A 27,553-nucleotide genomic window follows, 5' to 3' on the forward strand; every position below is an offset into this window, starting at 1 on the left:
ATGGCTGTGTTTGAGGTCTTGTCTCTTCCTCCCAGTGGTGTTCCCTGTCCCATGCTGCTGGATGGACAGTGTGTGCTGGGGAATCGCAGGGTGGCTCTGGGGGCAGCTCCCACTGCTGTGGTTAGAAGGAGCAGAAGGCATGGCAGGGGTCTTGCTGGGAGAGCTGGTGCTGGCAGGATAGTGGATGCCCCAAATGGAAGAGAGGGACACAGCTATGACCATTTTTGATGAGGGGTGTCCAGAACAGAGCAGCGCATCCCAGTGCCTCAGACATCTCCTGTGCCCCACGGTGTGAAAGGGAGGGCATCCATAGCCATGCGGATGGAGCAGGAAACTGTTGCAGCCACAGTTCTGCATGGCCAAAAGGAAGATGGACAGAAAACAGCCGTATTTATGTCAGTTCCTTTTAATCATTGTCACCACACAGCACTGGAGCAGCATTCCCAGCTCCCACAGTAATAGACAGCCTCGTCCTCGGCTTGGACCCCAGTGATGGTTAATGTGTGCGTGGAGCCGGATATGGAACCGGAGAATCGTGAAGGGATGTTTGAGGGTCTACCAGTGCTACCATAGATCACAGTGACAGGGGCACTGCCAGGTGACTTCTGCTGGTACCAGCCATAATAATAATTGCCAGCATAGCTGCTACCCCCGGAGCAGGTGATCGTGACGGTTTCTCCCAGGTTTGCTGATGCAGTGGCTGGCTGAGTCAGTGCTGCCTGCACCAGGGAACCTGGGGATGGACAAGGGCAATGGGGTCTAGACCCAGTATCATCCTCGTTGCTAGAATATTATTTGGGGTAACAGTCAAGGTCCTGGCCATTCAGATAGGACAAGGGCCTCTTGAATTCCCATCACAGTAATTCCCACCATGTTCTCACTACATACTGTCAAAATACAGCACAGCAGCTGTTCAGTCTCCACAGTAATAGACAACCTTGTCCTCAGCTTGGACCCCAGTGATGGTCAGCTTGTGCATGGAGCCAGATGTGGAACTGGAGAATTGTGAAAGGATGTTTGAGGGTCTCTTGGTGTCACTATGGATCACAGTCACAGCACCATTACCAGGTTTCTCCTGGAACCAGCCATACTGATGGCTACTCCCAGCGTGACCAATCCCTGGTCTTGATGCAGGGCCCCAGGCAATGCCTGCAGGAGCAGAAATACAGCGAAGCCATGGGACCTGAAGTGCAGGATGAAGGAGAGCAGTAGGAAGGAGGGGAGACCCTAGAGCCAGGCTGAGAGGAAGCAGCAGAGAAAAAAAGAACTTCTTTGTCTCACTACCCCAGGGATCGGTGTCATCCTCAGGCCACCATTCCTGTCATTGCCACCGCAGTAATGGGCAGTGTTGTCTGCAACTTGGACCACAGTTACAGTTAATATGTTAATGTGGTAATGTGATAATTCATGTGTGTGGGCCTTGACTGGACCCCAAAGAATTTTAAGGGAATGCATGTGGGTCTACCAGTGTTAGCATGGATCCCAGTGTAAATCGTAGAAAATCACAGTGACAGGGACACTGCCAGCTATCTTCTCCTGGTACCAGCCATAGATGATGTTAATCCTGGAGCAGATGTGGGTATCCTGTTGTCCCATGTGTGTCTGTGTGCTCAGCAGCCTCATCCCTCTGCTAAATGAGGACGCTGTGCATGTTGTAAGCTCACTGAGCCCCATTTTTTCTCCTTCTCCAGGTTCAGGCTGGTGCAGGCAGTGCTGACTCAGCCTGCCTTGGTGTCAGCAAACCTGGGAGAAACTGTCAAGATCACCTGCTCTGCCACTAGCAATAGCTATGGCTGGTTTCAGCAGAAGTCACCTGGCAGTGCCCTGGTCACTGTGATTTACTACGACAACAACAGACCCTCGAACATCCCTTCGTGATTCTCTGGTTCCAAATCTGGCTCCACAGGCACATTAACCATCACTGGGGTCCAAGCTGAGGATGAGGCTGTCTATTACTGTGGGAGCTTGGACAGCAGCACTGATACTGGTATAGTGTCACTGGGAGATGAGCAACTGATGGATTGATCAGGATTAAAAATAGAGGTTTTTCACCCTTGCTGGCTTACAGCTGAGCAGGCCTGTGGGGCTGAGGCAGATTTATGTCTTCTCTGCGTGGCCATGTCTGTAAATGCCTTCCTTGGTGTACCTACCTGTATGAGAGGTTACTCTGGGTACTAAATCACATTAGACCTGTCCCTGAAAAGGCACAGCTCTGTGTCTCCCCTCCACCCAGCCCTGCTCCACATTGCTGCTGCAAGGCCCATCCTCCCACTGCTGGAGCTGTCTCTGTATTGAGCTGGTCTGGTCTACGCTCTGTTCCTGCAATGTGCCCCCACCATCAGAGTGGAAGGGACCTCAGCCACAGCTGTGGCACACTAGAGAAACTCTGCAAGGAGCCCCCCAGTATGGAGGCAGCTCCAGCAGAAATAGGACAAGGGCATCAGCTGCTACAGGCAGGGCTGGGTGTGCTGCAGTGCAGTGCATCTTGTTGGGATGTGCTCAGGACACTGCACAGCAACCCACGTTGCAGGACAGGGAGTGTAGGGCTGTGGTGGGGACCTGTGCCACCATCAAACAGAGGCAGCTAAGACTGCCAGCTGCTTCTTGCGCTGACAGGAGGTTTGTGTATCACTTCCTCACTGCTGTGTCACCATGGGACCAGCATCACTGCTGCCCTCACTCCCACAGTAGCAGTCAGGCTCAGTGATGGTTAATGTGGCTGTGGAGCCGGACTGGGCACCGGAGAATCGTGAAGGGATGTTTGAGGGTCTTTTGTTATTCCAGTAGATCACAGTGACTGGGGCACTGCCGGGTGACTTCTGCTGGAACCAGCCATAAGCACTGCTGCTGCTACCCCCGGAGCAAGTGATCTTGACAGTTTCTTCCAGGTTTGCTGACACTGAGGCTGGCTGTCTGTACTGCCTGCACCAGGGAACCTGAAAAGGAGAGAGGGAAGAAAATGGGGTACCGCAGAGAGTCCAAGGGAGGGCCACCAAGGTGCTGTAGGGATGCTTGGGGAAGAACCTGTGCTATGCTGATATATCAACTGGGTGACTGTGGCCCTCCGGCAGGGACTGAGCAGTGAGGAACTGTTGCCCCAGTGCATGCAATGGACACTGTGTGTCCAAATAGTGATGTAGAAAGACAGGGAGGCAGCCAGCAGGACCTGGTATGCAGCCTGGCAGCACAAGAGGACCGGAGCCCTGCAGCATGGGGCAGAGATGGAGTTGGAACTTCTTAGACAGAGACAGTTAAGGGCATTAACTGCTCCTTGCACTGAAGGAGACTTATGTGACTTCTGAGTCACTATAGTACCAGTACTGCTGTCTGCACTCCCACAGTAATAGACAGCCTCGTCCTCAGCTTGGACCCCAGTGATGGTTAATGTGTTTGTGGAGCCGGATGTGGAACCGGAGAATCGTGAAGGGATGTCTGAGGGTCTCTTGGTGTTGTAATAGATCACAGTGACAGGGGCACTGCCAGGTGACTTCTGCTGGAACCAGCCATAAGCATAGCCACTGCTACCCCCGGAGCAGGTGATCGTGACGGTTTCTCCCAGGTTTGCTGACACTGAGGCAGACTGAGTCAGTGCTGCCTGCACCAGGGAACCTGGAGAGGGAGAGGAGAGAGGAGAGAGGGGAGAAAATGGGACTCAGCAAGTGCTTGACGCACACAGCCCTTGCCTGGCAGCGGTGGGATAAGGAACACCACCATTGTAGAAGAGACCTCACAGTCATCCATGCCTCTTCAGAAGCAGGAGGATGGAGCTGCCAGCAGTAACAGCAGACACAGTCTGGGCATGACACAGTGCTGTGTCTTTGCAGGGACAGAAAGAGGTGCCTTCTATACCCAGAATCTCCTCTTGCACCACAAGGTACAAGAGGTAGGCCATTTGCAGACAGCACTTTGCAGAGAGGTCAGGAACCTGCTTCAGCCCAGCTTGGCTGTGAGACAGAAGAGCAGAAATCCTCCATTTTCAACCACTCTGTATGCCTTTTTTTCCCCACGTCTCCTTATCACCATACCAGGATTACTGCTGCTGTCGTAGCCACCACAGTAATAGACAGCCTCGTCCTCGGCTTGGACCCCAGCGATGGTTAATGTGTTTGTGGAGCCGGATGTGGAAGCGGAGAATCGTGAAGGGATGTTCGAGGGTCTGATGGTGTTCCTATGGATTACAGTGACGGGGCACTGCCAGGTGACTTCTGCTGGTACCAGCCAAAATCATAGCTATCCCCAGAGCAGTTTCTCCTGACGGTTTCTCCCAGGTTTGCTGATACTGATTCTGGTTGAGTCAGTGCTGCCTGCACCAGGGAACTTGGAAAAGGAGAGGGGAGAAAATGGGACTCAGCAAGTGCCCAATTTGCACAGCCTCCCCCAAGAAATAGCAGGGGAGGGAGTGCTATCATTGGAGGAGAAGGGTTCACACCAATTGGAGGGTTAGAGCCCAGCCTGGAGCATCTCAGCACAGAGGCAGCTCCAGCAGGAGATAAGGGCTCACAGCAGCAACAGGGAGCAGGGCTGGGGCTAACAAACTGCTGTGCCTTGCTAGGGACAGGTACAATGTGGCTAAGTGCTAGAGTAATCTCCCATACATCTAGGTACAGAGAGGAGGGCATTTACAAAAATGGCCGTACAGAGAGAACGGAAACCTGCCTCAGTCCCACAGCCCTGGTCAGTCAAAGTCAGTAAGTGTGGAAAGCTTCCATTTTGAACTGGGGTCAGTAACTCAGTTTCCCATCTCCCTGTGCCATTCTGCCACCATAAGTGCTGTTTCCCAAGTCATCACAGTAGTACATATGCTTGTGCTCATTTTGGATCCCAGTAATGGCTAATCATGATTAGTCTTTTGGGATCAAGGAAAATGCCTACAGTAGGCAGGGGGAGCATGGAATGGGGAGGTGGCCAGTGTCCATCAGTGCCAGCTTTGTGCTGTGGAAGGGTGGGAGGCTAAGAGGGAGTTGGAGTCCATAGCACAACTGTTGGAGTAACACCATTCTCCTAGTGGTGGTCACTAAGGTCACCTGGGCAGTTGACCTGGGCATAATCACTGTGTGCAGCTGGGGCCTTATGGGCTTGGGGCCCCTGACCCACTGCTTTGCTGGGAAGGCTGTGTATGTCAGGCGCCCACTGAGACCGTTTTTCTTTTCCTCTCTCCACTCCCTTTTCAGGTTCCCTGTGCAGGCAGCACTGACTCAGTCAGACTCGCTGTCAGCGAACCCAGGAGACACCGTCACGATCACCTGCTCTGGGAGTAGTAGCAGCTATGGCTGGTATCAGCAGAAGTCACCTGGCAGTGCCCCTGTCACTGTGATCTATTGGGATGATGAAAGACCCTCAAACATCCCTTCACGATTCTCCGGTTCCACATCTGGCTCCACAAGCACATTAACCATCACTGGGGTCCAAGCCGAGGACGAGGCTGTCTATTACTGTGGGAGCTACGACAGCAGTGCTGGTTATGTTGGTTGCAGCACTGCAGGGTGGAACTGGAGAATTGTGAAGGGATGTTTGAGGGTCTCTTGGTGTTGCTATGGATCACAGTCTCAGCACCATTACCAGGTTTCTCCTGGAACCAGCCATATTCATGGCTACTCCCAGAGTGACCAACCCCAAGCCGCAGGGGCCCAGGCAATGCATGCAGGAGCAGAATGCAATGAAGCCCTGGGACCTGATGTACAGGTCAAAGGAGAGCAGTAGGAGGGAGGGGAGACCCTAAAGCCAGGCTGAGAGGAAGCAGCAGAGAAAAAGAGAACCTTTTGAACATGCACGGTCTCATTGTCTTAGGGATCAGTGCCATCTTCTGGCGCTGGGTGTTGTGTGTCAGGCACTTGCTAAGCCCTGTTTTCTCCCCTCTCTTCTCTCCCCCTCCAGGCTCCATGGTGCAGGCAGCACTGACAGCCAGAGTCAAGGTCAGTGAACCCAGGGGAAACGGTGAAGATCACCTGCTCTGGGATTAACAGTGCTTATGGCTGGTACCAGCACCTGGCAGTGCCCCTGTCACTGTCATCTATGGTAACACTGGGAGACTCTCAAGCATCCCTTCACTATTCTCCAGCTCCACAGCCACATTAACCATCACTGGGGTCCAAGCCGAGGATGAGGCTGTCTTACTGTGGGAGCAAGGACAGCAGCATTCCTGCTGTTATAGTGATATGGAAGTGAGGCAGAGATCACAGCTATAAGCAAAGGTTTTTTGTTGTTCTCTCTTATAGCTGATCAGACTAATGGGACTAAGGCAGATGACCATCCTGAAGATGGCCACAGTTCTTTATGTCCTCCCTGCTGTGTTTTTTGTTGCAGGTGATTCTGGGGACAGAGCACCTTGTCCTCCTACAGCCGTTTGGGTGGAAGATATCTTCATGATCATGAAACTGAACCATCAGCCTGTTACAACGAGACCCTTCAATAACTCATCTCTTGTGCCTCCACTAATGCTTCGGGTTGTTATGACCTAAGTGCAGAACCTGGCCCTTACCCTTCTTGAATGTCAAGGGGTTGGACATAGCTCATTGATCTTGCCTATCCTGCTCTGTCTACAAGGCCTTCCTACCCTCAAGCAAATCAATACAGTTTGATGCCTAGCACTAGTGTTTGTAATGTCATGTCAAACAAAGAGGAGTCCTGGGGACTATCTGTGCTGACAGCCTGCCAGCTGCTTCACGATGATTGAACTCCAGCTGTAGCCATTCCCACAAAGGACGTGCAGGCACTGTGCCCAGCCCTCGTCCTTGCTGCTTTTCTGATGTTCTGTGTTTCAGCGATGCAGAGCTTGTTGTAGGCACGTTCCTGTTCCCTCGCTGTGGTCATGGCTTTGACTGTTCTCACTTCCACACCCTAGGGCACTGCAGAAGTAGACATCACAGCTATGTTTCCCTGTGTCACTATACCAGCATCACTGCTGTAGTAGCTAAACAAACTAAACAGCCTCATCCTTGGTTTCAACATCAGTAATGGTTAACTTGCTCTTGAAGTTAGATGCATAAAGAGAATCATAGCGGGATGCCTGATGTGCTCCTCCTGTTGCTATACCACACCGTGACAGAGGCACTGCCCAAGATTATCCGCTGGTACCAGCCATAACCATAGCCACTGCTAGCCCTGGAGGAAATGATATTTATGGTTTCTCCAGCATAACGGGGAGATTAACCTCCCATACAATGAGGTAGAACAGGTAAGATGTTCAAGGCCATGGCTATGCAGGGAGAAACTTGGCTGAGTGGCACAGCCCATCACGATCCTGAGGGAGAAAGGCAGAAAACATAAATTTTTAATTCAGAACTATCTCTCTTTCACATCCCCCGTTTTACTACCAGCAGTACTGCTGCTGTCCTGGCTCCCACAGTAATAGACAGCCTCGTCCTCGGCTTGGACCCCAGCGATGGTTAATGTGTGTGTGGAGCCGGATTTGGAACCGGAGAATCGTGAAGGGATGTCTGAGGGTCTGTTGGTGTTGCTATAGATCACAGTGACAGGGGCACTGCCAGGTGACTTCTGCTGGTACCAGCCATAATAGTTGTTAAGCCGGGAACAGATGTGGGTGTCGGTGGAAACTGTTCCCAGCCCTGATAGGGGGTTTGTATATCACATCTCCATTGCTCTCTGTCACTGTGGTACTAGTACTGCTGCTGTCTTCATTCCTGCAGTAATAGACAGCCTTGTCCTCAGCTTGGACCCCAGTTAACGTGAGTGCGGAGCCCAAATTGGAACTACAGAATTGTGGGGGGATGTTCGAAGGTCTCTCGGTGTTGAGATAGATCACAGAGAAAGGAGTGCTGGCAGAGGTCTTCTTCTGGTGCTCCCTTAACAGTAGCTGCCATAGTAGCCACTACTCCCAGAGCAGGTGATCGTGACGGTTTCTCCCAGGTTCGCTGACACTGAGGCCGGCTGAGTCAGTGCTGCCTGCACCAGGGAACCTGGAAAGGGAAAGCAAAGAGGGGAGAAAAATGAAGCTCAGCAAGTGCCCCCCACACACAGCCCTTGCCGGGCAGCAGTTGACCAGGGAACAATACCAGTGGAGGAGAAGGGACCTCAGCCACAGCCATGCCACTCCAGCAGCAGGGAGCGGTGCTTGGGATGGCACAGTGCTGAGCCTTTGTAGTGTGGCAGGGAGAAATGCCTTCTGTCCCACCACAGCATACAATAGAGAGGCCACTAATAGACTGTGCTCTGCAGAGGGAACAGGAACCCACCTCAGCTGTACAGTCCAGCTCAGCCAGGAGAGAGAAAGGCTGTGTGTGTTGGGCACTCACTGAGCTCCATTTTCTTCCCTCTCTCTCTCTCTCTTCAGGTTCCCTGGTGCAGGCAGCACTGCTCAGCCAGCCTCAGTGTCAGCAAACGTGGGAGAAACCGTCACGATCACCTGCTCCGGGGGTAGCAGTAGCTCTGCTGGCAATTATTATTATGGCTGGTACCAGCAGAAGTCACCTGGCAGTGCCCCTGTCACTGTGATCTATAGCAACACCAACAGACCCTCAAACATCCCTTCACGATTCTCCGGTTCCATATCCGGCTCCACGCACACATTAACCATCACTGGGGTCCAAGCCGAGGACGAGGCTGTCTATTACTGTGGGAGCAGGGACAGCAGCACTAGTGCTGTATGGTGACAGTGATTAATTGGAGAAGAGAGAGAAAACTTAGAACTGTAGGAAGATTTTTCTGTCCTTCTTCCTCTTCTATGCGCAGAATTACTGCAGTAAGCATGTTACTCTTACCTCCACATGGCCATGGCTATGAATGCACTCCCCTTCATGCCACAGGAGAGGTCTTAGGCACTGGTATGTGTTGTTCTGCTTTGGACACCTATCATCACAAATGGCCACAGCTGTGTCCCTCTCTTCCATTTAGGGCATTCACTATCCCTGCTAGAGCCAGCTCTCCCACCAAGACCCTTGCCCGTGCCTTCTGCTCTTCAAAACACAGGAAAAGCAGGCAATACCACCACAGGAAGAGGAAAAACCTCAATAAAAATCATAATGGAGAAGGGCAGAAATCCATTATTTTTAGCTCTGTACAACAGTTCACCCACCTCATCTCCCCATTTCTCTATATCAGTACTGCTGCCGCCGTAGGCACCACAGTAATAGACAGCCTCGTCCTCGGCTTGGACCCCAGCGATGGTTAATGTGTGCGTGGAGCCGGAGAGGGAACCGGAGAATCGTGAAGGGATGTCTGAGGGTCTGTTGGTGTTATCATAGATCACAGTGACAAGGGCACTGCCAGGTGACTTCTGCTGGTACCAGCCATAATAGTTGGTACTACCCCCGGAGCAGGTGATCGTGACGGTTTCTCCCAGGTTCCTTGACAGTGAGGCCAACTGAGTCACTGCTGCCTGCACCAGGGAACCTGGAGAGATAGAGGGGAAAAATGGTGCTCAGTCAGTGCCCAACACGGACACTCCTCTGCATGCAACAGTGGGAAAGAGAACACCACCATTAAAGGAGAAGAAACCTCAGCCATGGCCACTAGAACACTGGAGGATGAGGGTCCAGACCAGAGCATCCCAGCACAGAGACAGCTCCAGCAGGAGAATGGGGCTCAAAGCAACATCATGGAGCAAGGCTGGGAACGACATGGTGCTGTACTTTTGTAGGGGCAGGTACAGTTTGGCTCCGGACCCAAAGTAACCTCCCATATATCTAAACACACTGAGAACATTTTCAAACATGCCCACATGGAGAGGACAGAAATCTGCCTCAGTCCCAGCCCTACTAATTCATAAGTCAGCAAGTGCAGAAAACCTCAACTTTTAACTAAGGTCTGTAACTCGTTCCCCACCTCTGAGTCACTACTCCTCTGCTTCAAACCCAGTGATGGCTAGGCTAGCCATGAGTGCGGTGGGAGCACTGCAATGGGGATTGCTACATACTATCGGGGCTAGCTTCGCATGGAGAGGCTGTGCTAGGGGCAGCTTGGGGCTTAAGAGAAAATGATGGTCTGCAGCACAGCCCCATTGGTGTGGGGACACACAGCTGCTGGGATCACAGCATTGTTTTGGTCCCTCTTCTGACAGTACTTGCCCACAGCTAAGGTGAACAGGGCAGATTTACTGCATGCAGTTGGGGACTTCAGGCATGGGGCTCAGTCCCACTGCTGTATGCTGAGGACTGAGTATCAGCCACTCACTGAACCCTATTTTCTCCACTCTCTCCTCTCCAGGTTCCCTGTGCAGGCAGCGCTGACTCAGTCGGACTCGCTGTCAGCGAACCCGGGAGAAACCGTCACGCTCACCTGCACCGGGGGTAGCAGCAGCTATTATGGCTGGTACCAGCAGAAGTCACCTGGCAGTGCCCTCGTCACTGTGATCTATACCAACACCAACAGACCCTCAGACATCCCTTCACGATTCCCCAGTTCCCTCTCCAGCTCCACGCACACATTAACCATCAGTGGGATCTAAGCGAAGACAAGGCTGTCTATTACTGTGGTGGCTGGGACAGCAGCAGTAGTGCTGGTGTAACGACATGGGGAGATGTGGGGTAACAAACAGACTGCAATTCAAAACCAAGGCTTTCTGCCCTTGCTGAGTCATGGCTGAGGTAGGATCCAGTTCTTTCTGCCAGGCTGTACATGTAAGTGTCCTCCCTTACTGAACCTTTTCAATCAGTAATCAATTCTGGGTCCAGTGCCTCATTATCCCCATTCCTGCACAGGCACAGCACTGCGTTGTTCCCATCCTCAATGCCTCCTACCACAGGTGCCAGCCACTCCAGCTGCCACCCCCGGAGCAGGTGATCTTGACAGCTTCTCCCAGGTTTGCTGACACCGAGGCTGGCTGAGTCAGTGCTGCCTGCACCAGGGAACCTGGAGAGAGAAAGGGGAAAAACAGGACTCAGTGAGTGCCCAACTCACACAACTCTCCCTGCACAGCAGTGCAATGAGGAATACCATCAGAAGAGAAGAGACCACTGCCATTTTGGAGGAGCAGAGCCAAACCCACAGCATCCCAGCATGGAGACAGCCACATCAGGACTACAGGGCAGACAATGTAACTGGGAGCAGAGCTGGGAATGACAGTGTTGCCACTTCTCAGAGACAGGGAGGAGTGCCTTCTATCCCCAGAATGCCCTCATGCACCACAACACACAACAGAGACCATTCACAGACAGTGCTTTGTATAGGGGACAGGAACTCATCTCACTGTACAGCCCAGCTCAGCCATCAGAGAAAAGGGCACAAAACCTCCATTTTTAATCCCTGACCATTTTCTTGTCATCACAGTAACAGACATTCTCATCCTTGACTCAAACCCCAGTTAACATGTTAACAAAGCCAGATGTGGAACCAGAAAAGTATTAAGAGATATACCTGAAGGTCTCTCAGTGTTCTGATAGATCACAGTGACAGGGGCACTGCCAGGTGTCTTCTGCTGGTACCAGCCATAGCTGTTGTCGCTACTCCCAGAGCAGCTGCACATGTCCACTTCTCTGCACTCTGGCACTGTTAAGCACCACCACAGCCATGAGCAAGGGCCTAGGGCTAGCAGAAGCACTTTGCCATCCTACATTGCAAAGCATTTGCGGAAGCAGCCTTCTCTGAGATACCTGAGGGTCTCTTGGTGTTCTGATAGATCACAGTGACAAGTGACAAGGGCACTGCCAGGTGACTTCTGCTGGTACCAACCATAGTTGTTGCTACTCCCGGAGCAGGTGATCTTGACTGTTTCTCCCAGGTTTGCTGACACTCAGTCCAGCTCAGTCAGTGCTGCCTGCACCAGGGAACCTGGAGAGGGAGAGGAGAGAAAATGGGACTCAGCAAATGCCTGACAGCCCTCACCTGGCAGCAGTGGGATGAGGACCACCACCATTGCAGAAGAGACCTCAGAAGAGACTTCTGAAGCAACATCCATGCCTCTTCAGAAACAGGAGGATGGAGCTGCCAGCAGTAACAGCAGACACAGTCTGGGCATGACACAGTGCTGTGTCTTTGCAGGGACAGAAAGGGCTGTCTTCTGTACCCAGAAGCTCCTCCTGCACCACAAGGTACAAGAGGGAGGCCATTTGCAGACAGTGCTTTGCAGAGCGGGCAGGTACCCGCCTCAGCTGTACAGCCCAGCTTGGCTGTGAGACAGATGAGCAGAAATCCTCCATTTTTAATCCCTTTATCTACCCTTTTTTCCCCCCCACATCTCCGTGTATCACCATATGAGAATTACTGCTGATGTCCCAGGCACCACAGTAACAGACAGTCTCACCCTTGGCTTGAATATCGACAACAGTTTGTGCATGGCACAGGATTTGGAACAGGAAAAGTATGAAGCAACGTCTGAGGGTCTCTTGCTGGCCCCCAATATCAGAGCAACAATAGCACTGCCAGGAGCCTGCTGCTGGGAGCAGCCATAGATGTTAATGCTGGAGCAGATGAGGGAGTCCTGAGGTTGCATTTGGGACTGCATGCTCAGAAGTGTTATCCCACTGCAGTATGCTGAGGGCTGTGTGTCCCACACTCACTGAGCTCCATTTTCTCCCCTCTCTCCCTCTCCAGGTTCCCTGGTGCAGGCAGCACTGACTCAGCTGGCCTCAATGTGAGCAAACCCAGGAGAAACTGTCAAGATCACCTGCTCCGGGGGTAGTGGCAACTATGTCTGGGTCCAGCAGAAGTCACCTGGCAGTGCCCCTGTCACTGTGATCTATTACAACACCAACAGACCCTCGAACATCCCTTCACAATTCTCCAGCTCCACAAACACATTAACCATCACTGGGGTCCAAGCCAAGGCTGTCTATTACTGTGGGAACTGGGATGACAGCACTAGTGCTGTGCGGTGACAGTGATTGGAGGAGAGAGATAAAACTTAGGAAGTTTTGGGGGGGGGTGGGGAAGGGGGGTGATGGTCTGCAGCACAGCCCCATTGGCGTGGGGGCACAGAGCCATCGGGATTTTACCATGGCCTGGGTCCCTCTCCTGGCAGTACTTGCCCACAGCTCAGGTGCCCTGGGCAGATTTACTGTACACAGCCAGGGACTTCAGGCCTTTGTAGGGACGGACAGAAGTGTCCCCTGTCCTCAGAATCTCCTCATGCACCACAACACACAATAGAGAGACCATTCATAGACAGCACTTCATAGAGGGGACAGGAACTCATCTCACTGTACAGCCCAGCTCAGCCATGAGAGAAAAAGGCACAAAAACCTCCATTTTTAACCTCTGTACATTTTTTTTTTTGACATCTCCCTGTATCACTGCACCAGGCTTACCACTGCTGTCCCTACTGCCACAGGGATAGGCAGCCACATCCTCAGCTTGAATTCCCACAATGGTTAATGTGCTCATGAAGCTGCATCAGGAGATGGAGAAAGGTGAGAAGCTGTCCCAGGTGTTGGTAGGTCTGTTGGTGTCAGCATAGATCACAGTGACAGTCACTGCAAGGGGTCTTCTGCTGGAACCAGCCATAGTACCAGATGGCCTGTAGGCTCAGCAGTCTTAATCCACTGCCTAGTGTAGACTGTGTATCAGGCACTCACTGAGCTCCATTTTCTCCCCTCACTCCTCTCCAGTTCCCTGGTGCAGGCAGCACTGACCAAACAGCACCCATCCCAATCACCACAGTAACAGACATCCTCATCTTGGCTCAGACCCCAGTTAACATGTTAACAAAGCCAGATGTGGAACCAGAAAAGTATAAAGAGATACCTGAAGGTCTCTTGGTGTTTTGATAGATCACAGTGACAGGGGCACTGCCAGGTGTCTTCTGCTGGTACCAGCCATAGCTGTTGTCGCTACTCCCAGAGCAGCTGCACATGTCCATTTCTCTGCACACTGGCACTGTTAAGCACCACCACAGCCATGAGCAAAGGCCTAGGGCTAGCAGAAGCACTTTGCCATCCTGCATTGCACAGCACTTGCAGAAGCAGCCTTCTTCCTCACAGCAGCAGTGGCACCACCTGCTATTCACATCATTCCCCAGCCCTGCTCCTCCCACCAAGTCCCCTGGCCAGCTCCCAGGCTATTTAGCTGGCCTAGCCTCACCCACAGCACTGCAACAGCCTCCCACAGCTCTTCAACACAAGCATACCAGCCAGGAAGGGAGCCTGGAGGCAGCAGGAGGTCAGGTGCCACAGTCAGTGCTGTTAAGAGTCCATTGAGCATCTCTGATAAAGCCAGAGAGGTTTCAGTAGTACACACTGGGAAGCAAAGAGCAGCTCCCTTCCAGCCCCGAGACTGAATTCCTGTCCTCTTCTCAGTTAACAAACAATTAATAGGATCCAGAAACATGAAAATACTGTTTTATTCTATGCTCATTTTACAGAGGTTCAGTCCCAAGCAATCACTAGCTGCAACTCCACAAGGCCAGGAACAACAGCAACTCCTTCTTAAATATAGGATATATATACTTTTTTAATATAATATTTTTATTTTTTTTTTTTAATATAAGCCCATTTCTCTTACTCAGTTTCTCCTGTTCTAAACCCTTCTTGGGAACTTCACAAGCTCACGTGGCTGCAGATTTACAACCCAACACGCCGCTGCAGCAGCACCCCCACGTGGCTGGATTCAGCTTTAACTGAAAGAGGAGGAATGAGAGATGGTGAGCAGATTCAAACACATATCAGTGTTTCTTGAACTCAATTCTTTCTACTTTCACATCGTCCTCAATTAGCTGGTATACATAAGTCACAACTGTGGAAGACTGGATATCCATCAGTACAAACGAAGGAATGACATTCCTGGGGGAAAAAAAAAAAAAAAAAAAAAAAAAAGACATACTTTGTCAATCACCCTTTATAGCTTACACCTCTTACCAAGATGTCTTATGGAAATATATTACAAAACATTAAATTGCAAAGAGCTGCAGTCATCTGGGAAGTACCACAGCTCAGAGGCTGCAATTAGCCAGAGCAGCTCTCAGGGCTGAATGCCCCAGCTTCTGGAAGGCTCAGATGCTGGCAGTGCCCTGAGGGGCTCCTTCCCAACAAAAGTTCAGCACACAGCTTCTGGAAAACACCTGGAGGCAATGCAACTCTAAGAAACAACAGCATCACAACATCGTATGGGTTTAGGATTGTGACCATGACACATCAGTGCCAGGCTGTCCAGGCCAGCTCATGAGCTAATCAAAGCCTTATGAACAGTAGGAGCTAGGCAGCGTTCTTGGGGGAAGGGTAGAGATGGCCTGCATGGCGCTGCATCTCACCAGTGCTCTGCAACACTTGGGCAGCACTCTTAAGGGCAGATACACATCTGAGGTTCAAGGCTCATTGCACTCACGTTTCTAAAGCAGTGTAGGCTCCTGTAGCTGATCCCGGGTTGATGTAGAACTTATTTTCGTGCTCAAATGCTTCAAATCTGTGTGTGTGTCCTGAGATAAGAATGTCTACATCCAGCTGCCTCCGTAGCAATGCCAAGCTTGCGACATCCCCCCAGGGAATGACTTGATGGCCATGAATCAACCCAATTCTGAATTGCCCAACAGTTACAACCTTCTGTTCAGGATAATTCAGACTCTGAGAAAGAGAAATACACAAGTTAGAAATCAGACAGAGAACCTCACCAATACAATGAAGGTTCACAACACAAGTCTGCCTTTTACTACCAAGATTGTACAGTGATCCAGATGCTTGCACCATGTATTAAGAGTAACTGCAGAGCAAAGAACTGGGATCTTGAGCCTGACTGGAACCACATGGAGAGCAGGAGCTTCAAGGCTATTCAACAGTAAAGAAGCTCCCTGTTCCTGCAGCAATCTGAAGGACTGCAGCAACATCACAGCAGTCATAAGCAGATTCATGTAGAACTTGAGAAGTTGAGTGCATGTATCACCACTACACATCATTCCTCCCTTACCACAAGTGCAATAAGAAAAGCCTTAGAAAGTCATTTTGCTTCTTCAGCCTTATTCATTCCTACTTCCTGGCCCCACACCTTAGTGGTCATGAATTGCAAATGCTGAAGGTCTTCCCAGGTTTCAATGGGACAACTACAGTTTACAAGATGGAGGACAGAGGAATTAACAACAGCGAGAACATTACCTCACAGTCCCCCTTAACAACATGAATGTCCCCAGCCAAAGTCCTGAGGTACTCATAGCTTTCCTTGGTGCAGAGGTTTCCTGTGCACAAAATATGCTGAATTTTCCCCGGAACCAGGAGGCTCTTGAACTTCGCTGGCAGACCACTGCATCGGTGTGGGATGTGCAGGTCTCCTAGCACTAACACCAGCTTCACACACAGCACGAGGAAAGAGAGAGTTTTAACCATATCACTCAATAGTACAAAGGCAGTCAGCAGCTCCAGTGCGTTTGATTTTTCCAACAACAGAGGCAGCAGGGATTTCTTCCAGAATTAGCTTCCAGGGAAGCACCCTCAACACACACAAAGAGCCCACACTGCACCACAGGACTACTCCTAATAGGACACACCCATGGGCTCTCACCACCCAGCTGAGGGAATTCACGACCCAGTGACACCAAAGGACAGCGAGCACCACACCAAACACCACTAAAGTCCGGTCCCGGAGCCACCGCGCCAGCCCAGCAGGGCAAGGAGGTGGCCTCAAGACCCTCGCTCACCATCCTGCTCCACCACAGAGCTCCAACCAACCCGTTACCCTCGACGCGCACTACAGTAGCCAGGAAGTAGCGCGCCTCATTTTCTCCTCCCCCAGGCCAATGGCAGCTCTCGAATTGCCCCACGTGACACCGCCATACAGCTCTGGCCCCGCCCCCAAAGCCAGTTTCAGTGCGTGCCCGGCTGTGCTGCGCATGCGTAGTGCGGAGGCGGCCGTTGTCATCGTGTTGGGCGCGAAGCGTTGAGGTGTTGCTGTCTTCGCGCTGTGAAAGTTATCTGAGAATTTAATAGAAAACGCAGTACCCCCCTGCGTGACAGCGTTCGTACAAAGCGCCCAGCAATGCCCGTACAATTACACCCGTCCTTTACCCTCAGAAGCGGTAGGGAACCGTGAGGGGCGTGCAGACTTCTGTGAAGGGGAGAGGGGCGCGACAAAATGGCGGACGAGGGGGAGGGGGGGTGCGTGAGGCGCGACAAAATGGCGGCCGGGGGGGTGGGGGGGCGCGTGAGGTCCGAGGCTATCTAGAGACTAAGCAGCGTGTGAGGACAAATCTTTATTACATTTATTGTACTGATTACATTTATTACCATTATTAAACCGCGCCAGAGCCTCAGCCTGCAGGGAGGCCTTGTCCGTTCTTTCCGCGGCTGCCATTCTGTCTGCTGACAGCATCGCATCATATTTGTGTGGGGTGAGCTAGCTGGGTTTGCTCCCTGCTTCTACAGCCAGTTGGTGGTGAGGGGCAATGAGCAGAAATAGCGACCGTTGTCTTCCTCCTGGGCAGCAGCAATGATGAGGATGCAGGCGTTGAGGGCAAGGTCTTTGGTAGCAGAGAAGCGATCAGGAATCCTGGCGGGCTTGTGCTTGTCTCGCTCCGAGTTGTAGTAGAGCAGGTACCTTAGGGCCTGCCCTGGGCGCTGCTGGTACCAGGTGATGCCAAAGTCGCTGATGTTGTACTGGGGGCTGAGGACACAGGACAGCTGGGCAGTTTCCCCAGGCAGCACCTGCACGGCAGCTGGCTGGGTCAGCACCGGCTGGGCCCTGCAGGCTGTGCACACCAAGGATGTGGTTACTGATACGGAGCTGTGTCCTGACACCCCCAGCCTCAAAACATTCCCCTACCCCCATGAGGCATCCCCATCGCCCAGACCCACCGGTCACTCCATGCTTGGAACAAACTGCCCTTTTTAGCTGATGGTCCCCTGTGCAAAGCTCAGTCCTGCCTGCCATCCCCAGTGTCAGTGCAGCTATGCTGCTGATCTTACCTGACCCTGCTGTCCCCACCAGCAACAGGAGCATGAAGCCCAGGACCATGGTAGGATTCAGGAGCAGAGGACTGGAGGCTGTTTTGAGACAGACTGCAGTGCTGCACAAGCCCGGGCTACTGTGTGTGCTGCTTGTGCTGGTGAGGCATATGTAAATGACACAAGGGGCTGGGGGACTCCAGCTCACCGCATTGCTCTATTTGCTGCAACGGAGCTTTAGCAGTCGGGCTCTAATCATTGGGGCGAGGGTCCCAATGCATCTTCACTTCCAGTCACATCCTTAGACATGCAGCCCTCCCCAGAAACAGGGTACAGAGTGGGGTCAACACTGAAACCTGATCAGCCTACCAGAGGGACATGGTTTCAGGGGCTCTGGCTGCTGCACAATTGGTGCCCACTGCAGAAGGACTACAGATTGGAAAAGCAAAAAGCTGCCAGAGTCAACAGGGATGAAGGCCCACCTGTCTACCACCACCACAGTGCAAGAAGACTCTGCAGCCCAGCTCCCAAGGCATCTCCAAGCCCAAGAGATGATTGCAAATTCTCCACACAGCCCTAGTTGTGCTCTGGCTGTGAGGGAGGGAAAACAGAGCCGCGAGATCTGGGAAGGGTCCTGTCTTGTTAGGCCACCCTGGCACTGCATCTTTGGTCCCAGAGATGGACAGGTGTGGCACAACAAACCAGACACTATGGTGATACGCTGCAGTGCTCTCAACAGGGGCTCACGTGCCCAACGGCTTATCTATTTTTTCCACCTTCTATATCAGTTTGTCTAACAAAAGCAATGACTTCCCTCTATGTGACCTTGACCAATTTTCTGTGACACAGTCTCCCTGGGGAGGAGTGAGAGAAAAACAAGAGTGAAAAGTGATGGCCGATGCTCCTCAGAGCCACTGTAACATGACCACCTCAAAGCATGGTGTGTCTGCAGCACAGGAGGCAGCAGGGTACTCCAAAGTGGAGTGGAGGCAGGGTTTTTCTGGATGCATCCCACGAGGAACAGAAATACCCAACTGGTTATGAAACACCCTGCTGAGAGCAGCAGCCTCATCAGCATGGGCACAGAGCGCTGTGGTGCTCAGCCACAGCCAGCACATATCAGAGGAAATTGTGAGGTGGCAGAGGAAACCCAAACACCACCTTACACAAAAGCAGCACAATCATCTTGATGTGATTTCATCAACCACAGAGAGATTTGATCACAAAACCAAGGTCACAACAATAGAGGCTTGTTTCGGAAGGCCTTCACCTCTTCTGCCTTGTGCCATGCATCAGCTGAGCCCAGAGGCACTGACTGATGCAGCACCACAGCTGCCCAAGCAGCTGGTTTGGCAACGACAGTGAGAATTGGTGCTTTATTCCCTGCTCCAGAATTTTGCATTCTTGAGGGGACAGCGGTAAGAACAGAGACAACAGCACCTCTCCCTCCCTCCTTCAGCAAGAAAAGCTGCCATGTAGGCGTTGCTCCACCCCAAAAAACAGCCGAGCATTTCCTCCATGGGAGGAGGATGTGGCAGTGTCTGGCAGGTGGTAACAGCCCTAGAGGGTGATGCAAGATTTTGTCTGAGCTAGGCTAGATGCACAGTAGCCAAAAGCCAGTTCCACCAGGAGCCAAAACAGCCAAGTACAGCAGAAACTGAACAAACATTCACAGGGTTTGCTCTCAAGAGGATTTAATTGAACAGGAGAAACAACTGCTGAAGGAGAGAGGAGTTTGCTAGAGACCTTTGCGTGATACACAATGGAGAAGAATTATCCATGGTGCCATGAACACAGCATGTGCAGCACAGATCCCTGTGTCCTGCTGGGCCCTTCTGGGCTGTCATCTTTGTCCCACGTCCCCTGCTGCAGGGTTCCTTCCTGGGAAAGTGAGGAGCTGTGAACAAACAAAACGGCCTTGGTTACCCCATGGCAGCAGAGGAACCTCACATCTGCTGCTGTCCCGCATGCAAGGCAGGAGCATGGCCACAGCTTCCTCCTCAGGGCTCCTGGCCACCAGCTCCTGTACCACTGCAGTGGGGAATCAGCAATCCCTGGGCTTTGGCTGCCTCCAGAGCTCTGTGATGCCTGGGGCCACACTCACGCTGTACTCCGTGCTGCCAGTGCTGACGTAGATGGCTTCCCTGCTCGTGGTCTCCCTGCCCATGGTCTCTGAAGGCCCACAGTGGGGATGCAGTCCATCTGCCAAGGTGTTCTGTCTCTTCAGCTGGACATAACACCTGTCTGAAACAGAGCAGAGAGGATTCACAGCTCTGCAGAAGCAGCCCATGCTGAAATAGCACAAATGAGTTATACTGCAGTCTCTGCTCACAGAGGCAGATCACAAAGGTTTTTTGCTGACAGTTTTTTCCCCGCTATAAAGGTCCGCTTTACTCCTTCTTACAGTCCAAAGGCAGTTCCTTTGGCTGAATCCTGCATCATGCTAACTGCCAAAAGACATTTTACCAGGGCTTGGAGAAGCCTTCAGCCTCCTGCTGCACTCCTCCCAGTGACAGCACGGGAGAGCAGTGACCTGATGATGTAGTGCCACCCAGATGAGTCACTGCTGTTCCCAGTGCATCACACCTGGCTGAGACCACAGGGCATGCAGTGAGGTGTCAGCAGAGGGCAACATAAATCAGATGAGGGATTGGACCAGGCCATGCTGCTGAAGAGCCAGCGTTGTCACAGAGCTGGCCACTGCCACTGTAAGGTGTGAGGTGTTGTCTGGGTGGAGATGTGTTCCTTGCCCAGTATTACTTACACAGAACATACAAGCACGGAGCAATCGCAGCAAACGCAGCGCTCCTCAAACACACCAGCAGGACAGATGAAGAGCCTAGAAAGGAGAACGTAAGCTGGTACTTGTGCTGTTCATATTGTAATATCTACTGGGATGTGCAAACCTGCAAGTGGGTTTGTGGTTTCAGTGAAAACGCAGCAGGCTCTGACCTCTGCAGCTCAGAAACGCAAGTAAGACATTGAAGAAAAAAAGGCTAACAGCATGGAGCAGGCAGGCTGTGCCCATCCTGTCATGCAGGGTGCTTCTCTCAGCATGAGGATGCAGAAAGAAGAACACAAGGAACCAGCCTAACTTTTAAGAATGTCTTCTGAAATATGAGTCGCATTTCTTTTGGCTCCAAATCAGCACAGACATGGCACGTCCCACAGCTCAAGACAGGGTCATGTTTTATCCTCACATCATATATTTATCAGGTGAGTCATGGTGAGCCCAAATTACTGTGTAATCTTAACTAACCGTGTTAATTGGCCGGGCTGGGTTTTGTGACTGAGTTACACTGCATAAAAGATGCTTTGCACACTAAACTGCATGCATTAAAAATCTATGTTGTCATTAGGTACAGATTAAATTTGTTCATGGAAGAGTCACATCACCCGCGATCAACAGCTTTTACAGATAACATCTGCAGCAACAGGCACATAACCTCGCAGATGAACTTCTGTGGTTGTGTGGGTGCTTTAAATATATCTGTGCATCTTGCACTGATGTTCTGTGACTTTGCAAAGCCTTGCCATTGCACCATAACAGCAGCTTGTACTTTGGGCTGCCAGCCCCCTCAGGCAATGCAGGTACAAGTGTGCTGCAGATGCAGCTCCAGCTCTTGCCTACCTGCACTCCCCCAACTCCCCAAACAGGGTGGTGGCAAGGTGAATGAGGAGCACCGTGCACAGTAAGATGTGTCCTAGATGAGAAAACTCACACCCATCCTGTCACTGAACCCATAGATGAGATGGAGTGACTGACATAGAAAGGCTAAGAGGCACAGAAGGATTTTCACTTGCCCCATGAGGTCCCTGGAAACACACTCACCTTTCACAGTGAGGTTGGTTCCCCTCCCTCTCTGCCCGCCAGCCGGCTCTCCCAGGCCTCTCTGACACTGGTACCAGCCACTGTCCTTCTCTTCCAACCCAGTAATGGTGAGACGGCTCCGGTGATTTTCCAGATCTAATGAGCTCTGGAAACGACTTCCAATGCTGCCGTTCTCAACCTGGAAACTGGACCGGAGGTGCCATGCTATGAGTCGGGATGGGCTCTGGTCTCGTTTGTGCAGCCAAAAGAGGTCTGTGAAGTTGCCAGTCAGGTTAGTGGGGAAATCACAGTCCAAGGTGACTTTACTGCCCTGAATTGCAGAGTAGCTGAGGTCCCCAGGGGCCACCCAGGGCTGCTGACCTGCAAAGAAAAGAGGTTCATAGGGGTGGCCAGGTCCCTTGTCCACCGAGCTCAATTCAACAGTGCTAACAATTCCCAGGGGCTTTGTGAAATCACTCAGACTGGAGAGGATCACAGTTCTGAGGGACACAAGAGTGCGGTGTTGAAAGAAAGAGCCGGACTCACCTCTCACGAGCAGGAAAATCATCTTTCTAGTCGGATCGCTGTTCCCTATCTTCACATAGCAAAAGTAAGGGCCAGTGTCATTCATAAGCACGGTTGAGATGTTGAGAAAGCTCACGCTGCTTCCAAAATCCAGAACGCCGCTGAAGTGGCCTTTGCTGTCATACACACAGGAATGATTGGACCGTGTCATCCTAAATTGCAGGACCCTTCTCAAGTCATTCCTATGGCTCCAGAGGATCTCATAGAATGGATTGCTAGCGCTGTTGTACTTGTGGAAAGGACACTCCATCGACACGGGCTCTCCTAATGTCACAAGAACCACTTGACTCTTGAGAATCCCTGAACCTAAAACAGAAAATAAGAGCTGGAAATCTGTCCTGAGCTCCAGTTCCTGCTCCTGGGCAGGGAACAGTCACTCTCACTCCATTCCACACCATAGTGATTGCTTCAGCTATTGTGCAAGTGCCCCTTGGTGCAGGCCTGACAGCTGCCTTATCACCTTCATCTCTCGGGGGTTCACAGGGCACATGGAAGCCCTGACTGAAATTCCTAGCCCTAAACCTCTCTGTCTAGCTCCAGACAGAGCCACAGGAAGCCTGGGAATCATCTGCATGCTCAGTGGTCCCTAAAGCCTCAGGACCCCTCCCCAGTTACTGTGGCCTGTGCATTCCCACTCAGAAACAACAGGAAGCATTGCTGAGCACAGCTCCTACCCAGTGCTAACAGACAGTAATGACTCTGCAGAAGGTAAGATTTCAAGAGATGAATAAGCAGTGGGGAAGCAGTAGGGAACATTTCACCCCAGGGACTGTCACAACCTCGCAGTCTTATTTTCTTTTTGGCTATTAGCACACTAGATCATGTCCAACAAACGGATGTTCTCAAGCTCCTGCACGTTAAGTGCCACTGGGTGTTTCTGTCCATCTCTCTGTTCAGCATCCAGAAACTTTTTCAAAATACATCAGGAGCTGTTTGTTCTTTTTTGCCTTGATTTCAGTAGGCTCTGAAGAGACCCAGCATAACGGGATCACGAGCAGTGCGAGGGAGTAATGGTTTCAAAGCAACATCCACCCCAAAAAAAAAAACAAACCAGCGAAAGGGCTGAAGTGGGACAGTCCCAGTGCTTCCCACCAGGGAGAGAGAACAGAGCAGGCACTTACCCCAGGACAGGAGCAGCAGGGTGAGGAAGGCGAGCAGCACATAGGAGAGGGTGAGCGCCATGCCCTGCCGGCAGCGGAGACAGGAGGCAGCCCCTTGTTTTTCACCTCGCACAGAGGTACCGCCCGCACAGCGCGCAGAACGGTGTGAAACAGCTCCACCGAGAGCTGTCAGCACCAGCCGGCCTCGTCCTGCAGCATGGCTGTGTCCGTGTCGTGTCGCTGCTTCAGACCGCATCCAGGGGGCGGGAGGCTGCAGGCACCACCATGCTGGGGTCCGCCCAGTGGCGTGGGGTCACTCGAGGCCTCTCAGCTAAAGAGGGGCCGCGGTCTGTTCCCTGTTCCCTGCATTCAGAAGCAGGAGAAAAGCCTGCGAGCAGGCAGCCGCGGCCCTGGGGGCAGGGGGCAAAGCTCCTTCATAATGCTTCACCATCTGCTCCAGCTTCCCACCAAGCTGCCTTCAGCACAAGGCTGAGGCCACAGGACAGGGCGCGGGGCAGGGGTGCTAATGCTGGAGCAAGGGGGCAATTTCCTTTAATAAGCAGCTTTTTATTTACAGGAACGTGCTCTCTGGCTTGTTCTGCTTACTCCAGGGACTCTCCAGACACATGCTGCTCTCTAAATCACCTCCCTGAGAGCAGAAATACCAAGCGCTAGCACGGGAACTGTCCTGGTGCCTTGGAACGTGGCCCAGGGGAACCCAAACAACCCTCCTTGTCCCAGTCATCCACAGGCTCACGTGTGAGTGCTCACAAGACCTGTGCTGTACCACCCGAAGGGGAAAGATGAGTCCTCCATAGCCTGGTACAGCAGCAGCTGCTGCAACCTGCAGCACAGTGAGGCATCACTTAAAACGGATGTGAGCACTCAGATGTTTGATCTGGAAACCAAGGTCACAGGAAAACAAGGTTTTAGGCTAGCCCAGTAGTGAGAGCTGCAGCACCACCAGCCCCAGCTCTGAGGCTACTGCTAATCAGCCTTACGCTCTGCTCTGTGGCTTCACAGTTCCTCGTGGGAAACGTGAGATAAACAGAGCGGTGAGCACAGCTCTGCCCACATGCACCCTCTGCACCCTTTCAGGACCTTTCTCTGTGTGAGGAGGGGAGATGTGGAGAAAAGCAATTTGTCCGTGGCCCTGTGACACAGCACAGCTCTGCAGATCACTCCCTGGAACGGCATCAGTACTGGTTCCCACCATTCAGGTGCTCTGCAGCCAAGCTGTGGGACAGGATTTCACCTGCACATCTTGGCATCTCCACAGGAAAAGGGGATGATGCTACAGCACCTGCAAGCACTGCTGGGGAAACATCTATATGGCAACATCTGGAAACTCAGTGGAAGATGCAGCTGCTGCACATTTTGTTACCTTCACCACCTGCAGGACGGCGCCCAGCATGAGCAGCCCACACATCTCTGACAAGTGCTGTGTGTGTTGTGTTTGCTCGCAGGCAGTGTATGTGGGGAAAACACCAGCTTTGATTCAGCTCTTGGTGCCTGGCAGCAGCCCCCTGGAGAGGGAGCTATGTGCACAGCAGTGCAGAGGTCAGGGAGTAGGGCATAAGAGCTCTACCAGAGCACATCAGCATCCTTTACCTATTTATTAATTAAAAAAGTATGATGGACACATTTAACCCCTGCACGATGAGTCACACAGGAAAGCCATGCCACAGAGTTAAGCTACCTGCAGGAAGGGAGGCTGAGCAAGGGGTTGGTTACTGAGCAGCAGCCAAGATCGTGAGTGGTGGAACGGCCCCAGGTTGTCCTCACTGCACATTTCCGGCCTTGCAGCTCTGAGATCTTGCCAGCGGGGACTTTGCTGGTCTGAATGCAGCCAAAAAATCACTGGGCAACGACAGCTGCCAGCACAGCACCTCTGCTCCCGGGTTCATGGGAGGGCTCCCCTTGCTCTACTCCTGGCCCTCAGCTTCAGAGTGCAAGCACATGCAGCAGGGGAAGGAACGAGCAGGCTGTGCTGACATTCCCACACTTGGCAGGCAGCCTTTGCCTGACCTGAAGCACTCACTGCTGAAGCTGCCAGATGCACGTGGTCCAAAGCTTTTGCTCCCTCTGCTATTTGAGCTGAATGCCCAGCACTGACTGCTGACGTTGGTCAGCCCTGGCAGTTTTCTGTAGTGACACTGGGTGAAAGATCATGGCCAAAACATCCAGAATGACTCAGCTGAGATTTAACTCCTTCCCCTTGTGACCTGGACAAGTTCTTGGAAGCGGAACAGCAAGAGACAGGGCTCTTAGATATTTCCTACTCTGATTTAAGGAGACTAAGTTAAAGGACGTAGGTATTTCACGAAGCAGAATAGTTTTGCAGAATCAGAATGCTCATCCCAGCTCCTAAGCTGAAGCATTTCCAGCATCATGCACCGGCAGGATGGCCTGTAATGCTGCAGCTCAGAGTGCTGCTGAAAGGCCGTGCAGGGACCTCAGCTTTGCTGGCTGCGACCAGGCAGCTCCCAGCTGTGTCGGTGGGGGCCTGGATCCAAGGCAATCACACAGATCTCATTCTGTGCTTACAGCCAACCGCCAGGAGGTGGTGAACCTGCAGTGCTGCACCCTGATCCTCACTGCTCACCTGAAGAAGTGCCAGTTTGGGACAGAAGGCACCAAGCAGCGTGTGAGCAGTGATGACCGCCGGGACAGACATTCTCCCTTAAAGAAGGGGCCAAGGGTAACAGGTTGCATGAGAGTTGCAGGCTATCCCAAAATGCAGATAAAGCGTACCTCCCCCCTCTAGATCTCAGTACATCCTCTTTGTAGCACTAATTTGCCAAGGAAATACCTCTGAACCTTCTTCACCACATCCCTCTCTGCAGACTGTTTTGATCTTGTGGGTGATGTGGGGTGCAGATGAACTTGAGCAAAGCAGAAAGCACCACATCTGAATTTGCCAGTAAGCTGTGAAAGGCAGTGCTGCATCCTCACCAGAGATGTAAGCTCTCAGCGAGGTGGCACAGCTCAGCCACTGCACCACAAGGGGTCTGCTTCAGAGTGGGCAGCACTGCACAGCATTTCAGGTAACTCCCACACACCAGGGAAACCTCATCACTACCTGGAAACCATGACGCAGCTTTCAAGAGGGCTCTCAGCCAGTAGTTATTGGCAGGCTGCACAGAAACAAGCTCACATTAAAAGCGTCTGAGATGGCAGGGAACTTCTCACAACAGAGCCTCCTGTCCCATTTACAAGCATTGAGTTCAGGTTTTAGTGAAGAGATTAATTCACTTTTCCTATTCTGTCAGGAAGAGAAAGCACTGCAGCTACCTGCTATGAATCCTTACTGGGGAAGGTGGGGAAAACACTACTCTGAGCTAGCAGGCAAGGGCCAGGCAGCCATCTCATCTCCATGGGAGCTGATGGTGCAGGCATGGCTTCCCTCACACACCATCCACAGGACAGCCCTGCTCCACATCACAGCCCTCTGCACAGCTCCACGGCTGTTCTGGCTCTAACAGGTGAACTCAGGCAGCAGCCAGAGCTGCAATGCAGAACTGAGGTTGGCTGTCTCTCAGAAGAGCACAGGGCACCACTGGGAGAGGATGGGGCAGCTCAGGACACCATCTACTGCCAAGCATCTAGGCTCTGACATTTGAAAGGGGCAGCACCTCCAAACACTGCAGCCAACTTGAAGCATCTCCATCTGGCCTTCTTCACAACTCCGAACTCCAGCAAGGCCCAGAAATTGCTCAGCATTCAGCAGCTGGAGGTCAGCAGAGTTTCCAGATCCATTCTGACGTGAAAGCTCACAGGTCAAGTATTTGAAATTGTTACACTCTCATTGCTGTGTAATAAAGAATATGGAGTGATCTAAGATAAGAACCAGAATCTCCCAAAGACAGCACGCAGGCAGCAGTAATGAGACTTGTTCTGCTGCCACGACTGTAAATAGAAAGCAGCCCTGAACTCCGCTCGATGCTGATGACCTTGAGAACATTGCATAACACACTAAGACCAGCCAAACACATCCCAGTCACACCTTGCCAGCTCGTCAGAACAGCTCTTCAGGAAGGTTATGCGTGCAAACGACACTTCTGAAGCACTGCAGGACATCTGCTATCACCTTTCCAGCCTCTGCTCTGTCTGCAGCACTGCCAGCCCCATCTCAGCTGTGCTATCTACTTTCACCAAGTCACACAGGTACAGTTCCAGCTGGGCTGCAGCTCCTGTCCGCAGAAGTTATGCAAACACATGCCTCGCCCTGTAAGCGGGTAACAGGTAATATTTAGCTAGCGTGATTTCAGCCGTCGTGTTAAATAAGGAACATGCACAGGTAG

The 27,553-nt window shown here is 52.0% G+C and overlaps 1 protein-coding gene and 1 pseudogene across 2 annotated transcripts; both read right to left on the reverse strand.

The window, feature by feature from the left end:
- Nucleotides 1-14,551: 14,551 nt before the first annotated feature.
- LOC306952905 (vacuolar protein sorting-associated protein 29 pseudogene) lies at nt 14,552-16,199 on the reverse strand (annotated as a pseudogene). Its single transcript has 3 exons — nt 15,972-16,199; nt 15,211-15,446; nt 14,552-14,669 (listed from the first exon to the last, which is right to left on the reverse strand). The product of its transcript is annotated as a vacuolar protein sorting-associated protein 29 pseudogene (transcript).
- Nucleotides 16,200-17,228: 1,029 nt separating this feature from the next.
- Nucleotides 17,229-17,823, reverse strand: VPREB3 (V-set pre-B cell surrogate light chain 3; the record flags this gene model as incomplete). The annotated part of the gene is made up of 2 exons (XM_079543881.1): nt 17,229-17,557; nt 17,775-17,823. 2 exons carry the CDS (start codon nt 17,821-17,823, stop codon nt 17,229-17,231), a joined length of 378 nt encoding a protein of 125 aa, XP_079400007.1.
- Between the last annotated feature and the right edge of the window lie 9,730 nt (nt 17,824-27,553).

Source organism: Tetrao urogallus (genome assembly GCF_951394365.1).
Source record: "Tetrao urogallus genome assembly, chromosome: 17".
NCBI lineage: Eukaryota > Metazoa > Chordata > Aves > Galliformes > Phasianidae > Tetrao > Tetrao urogallus.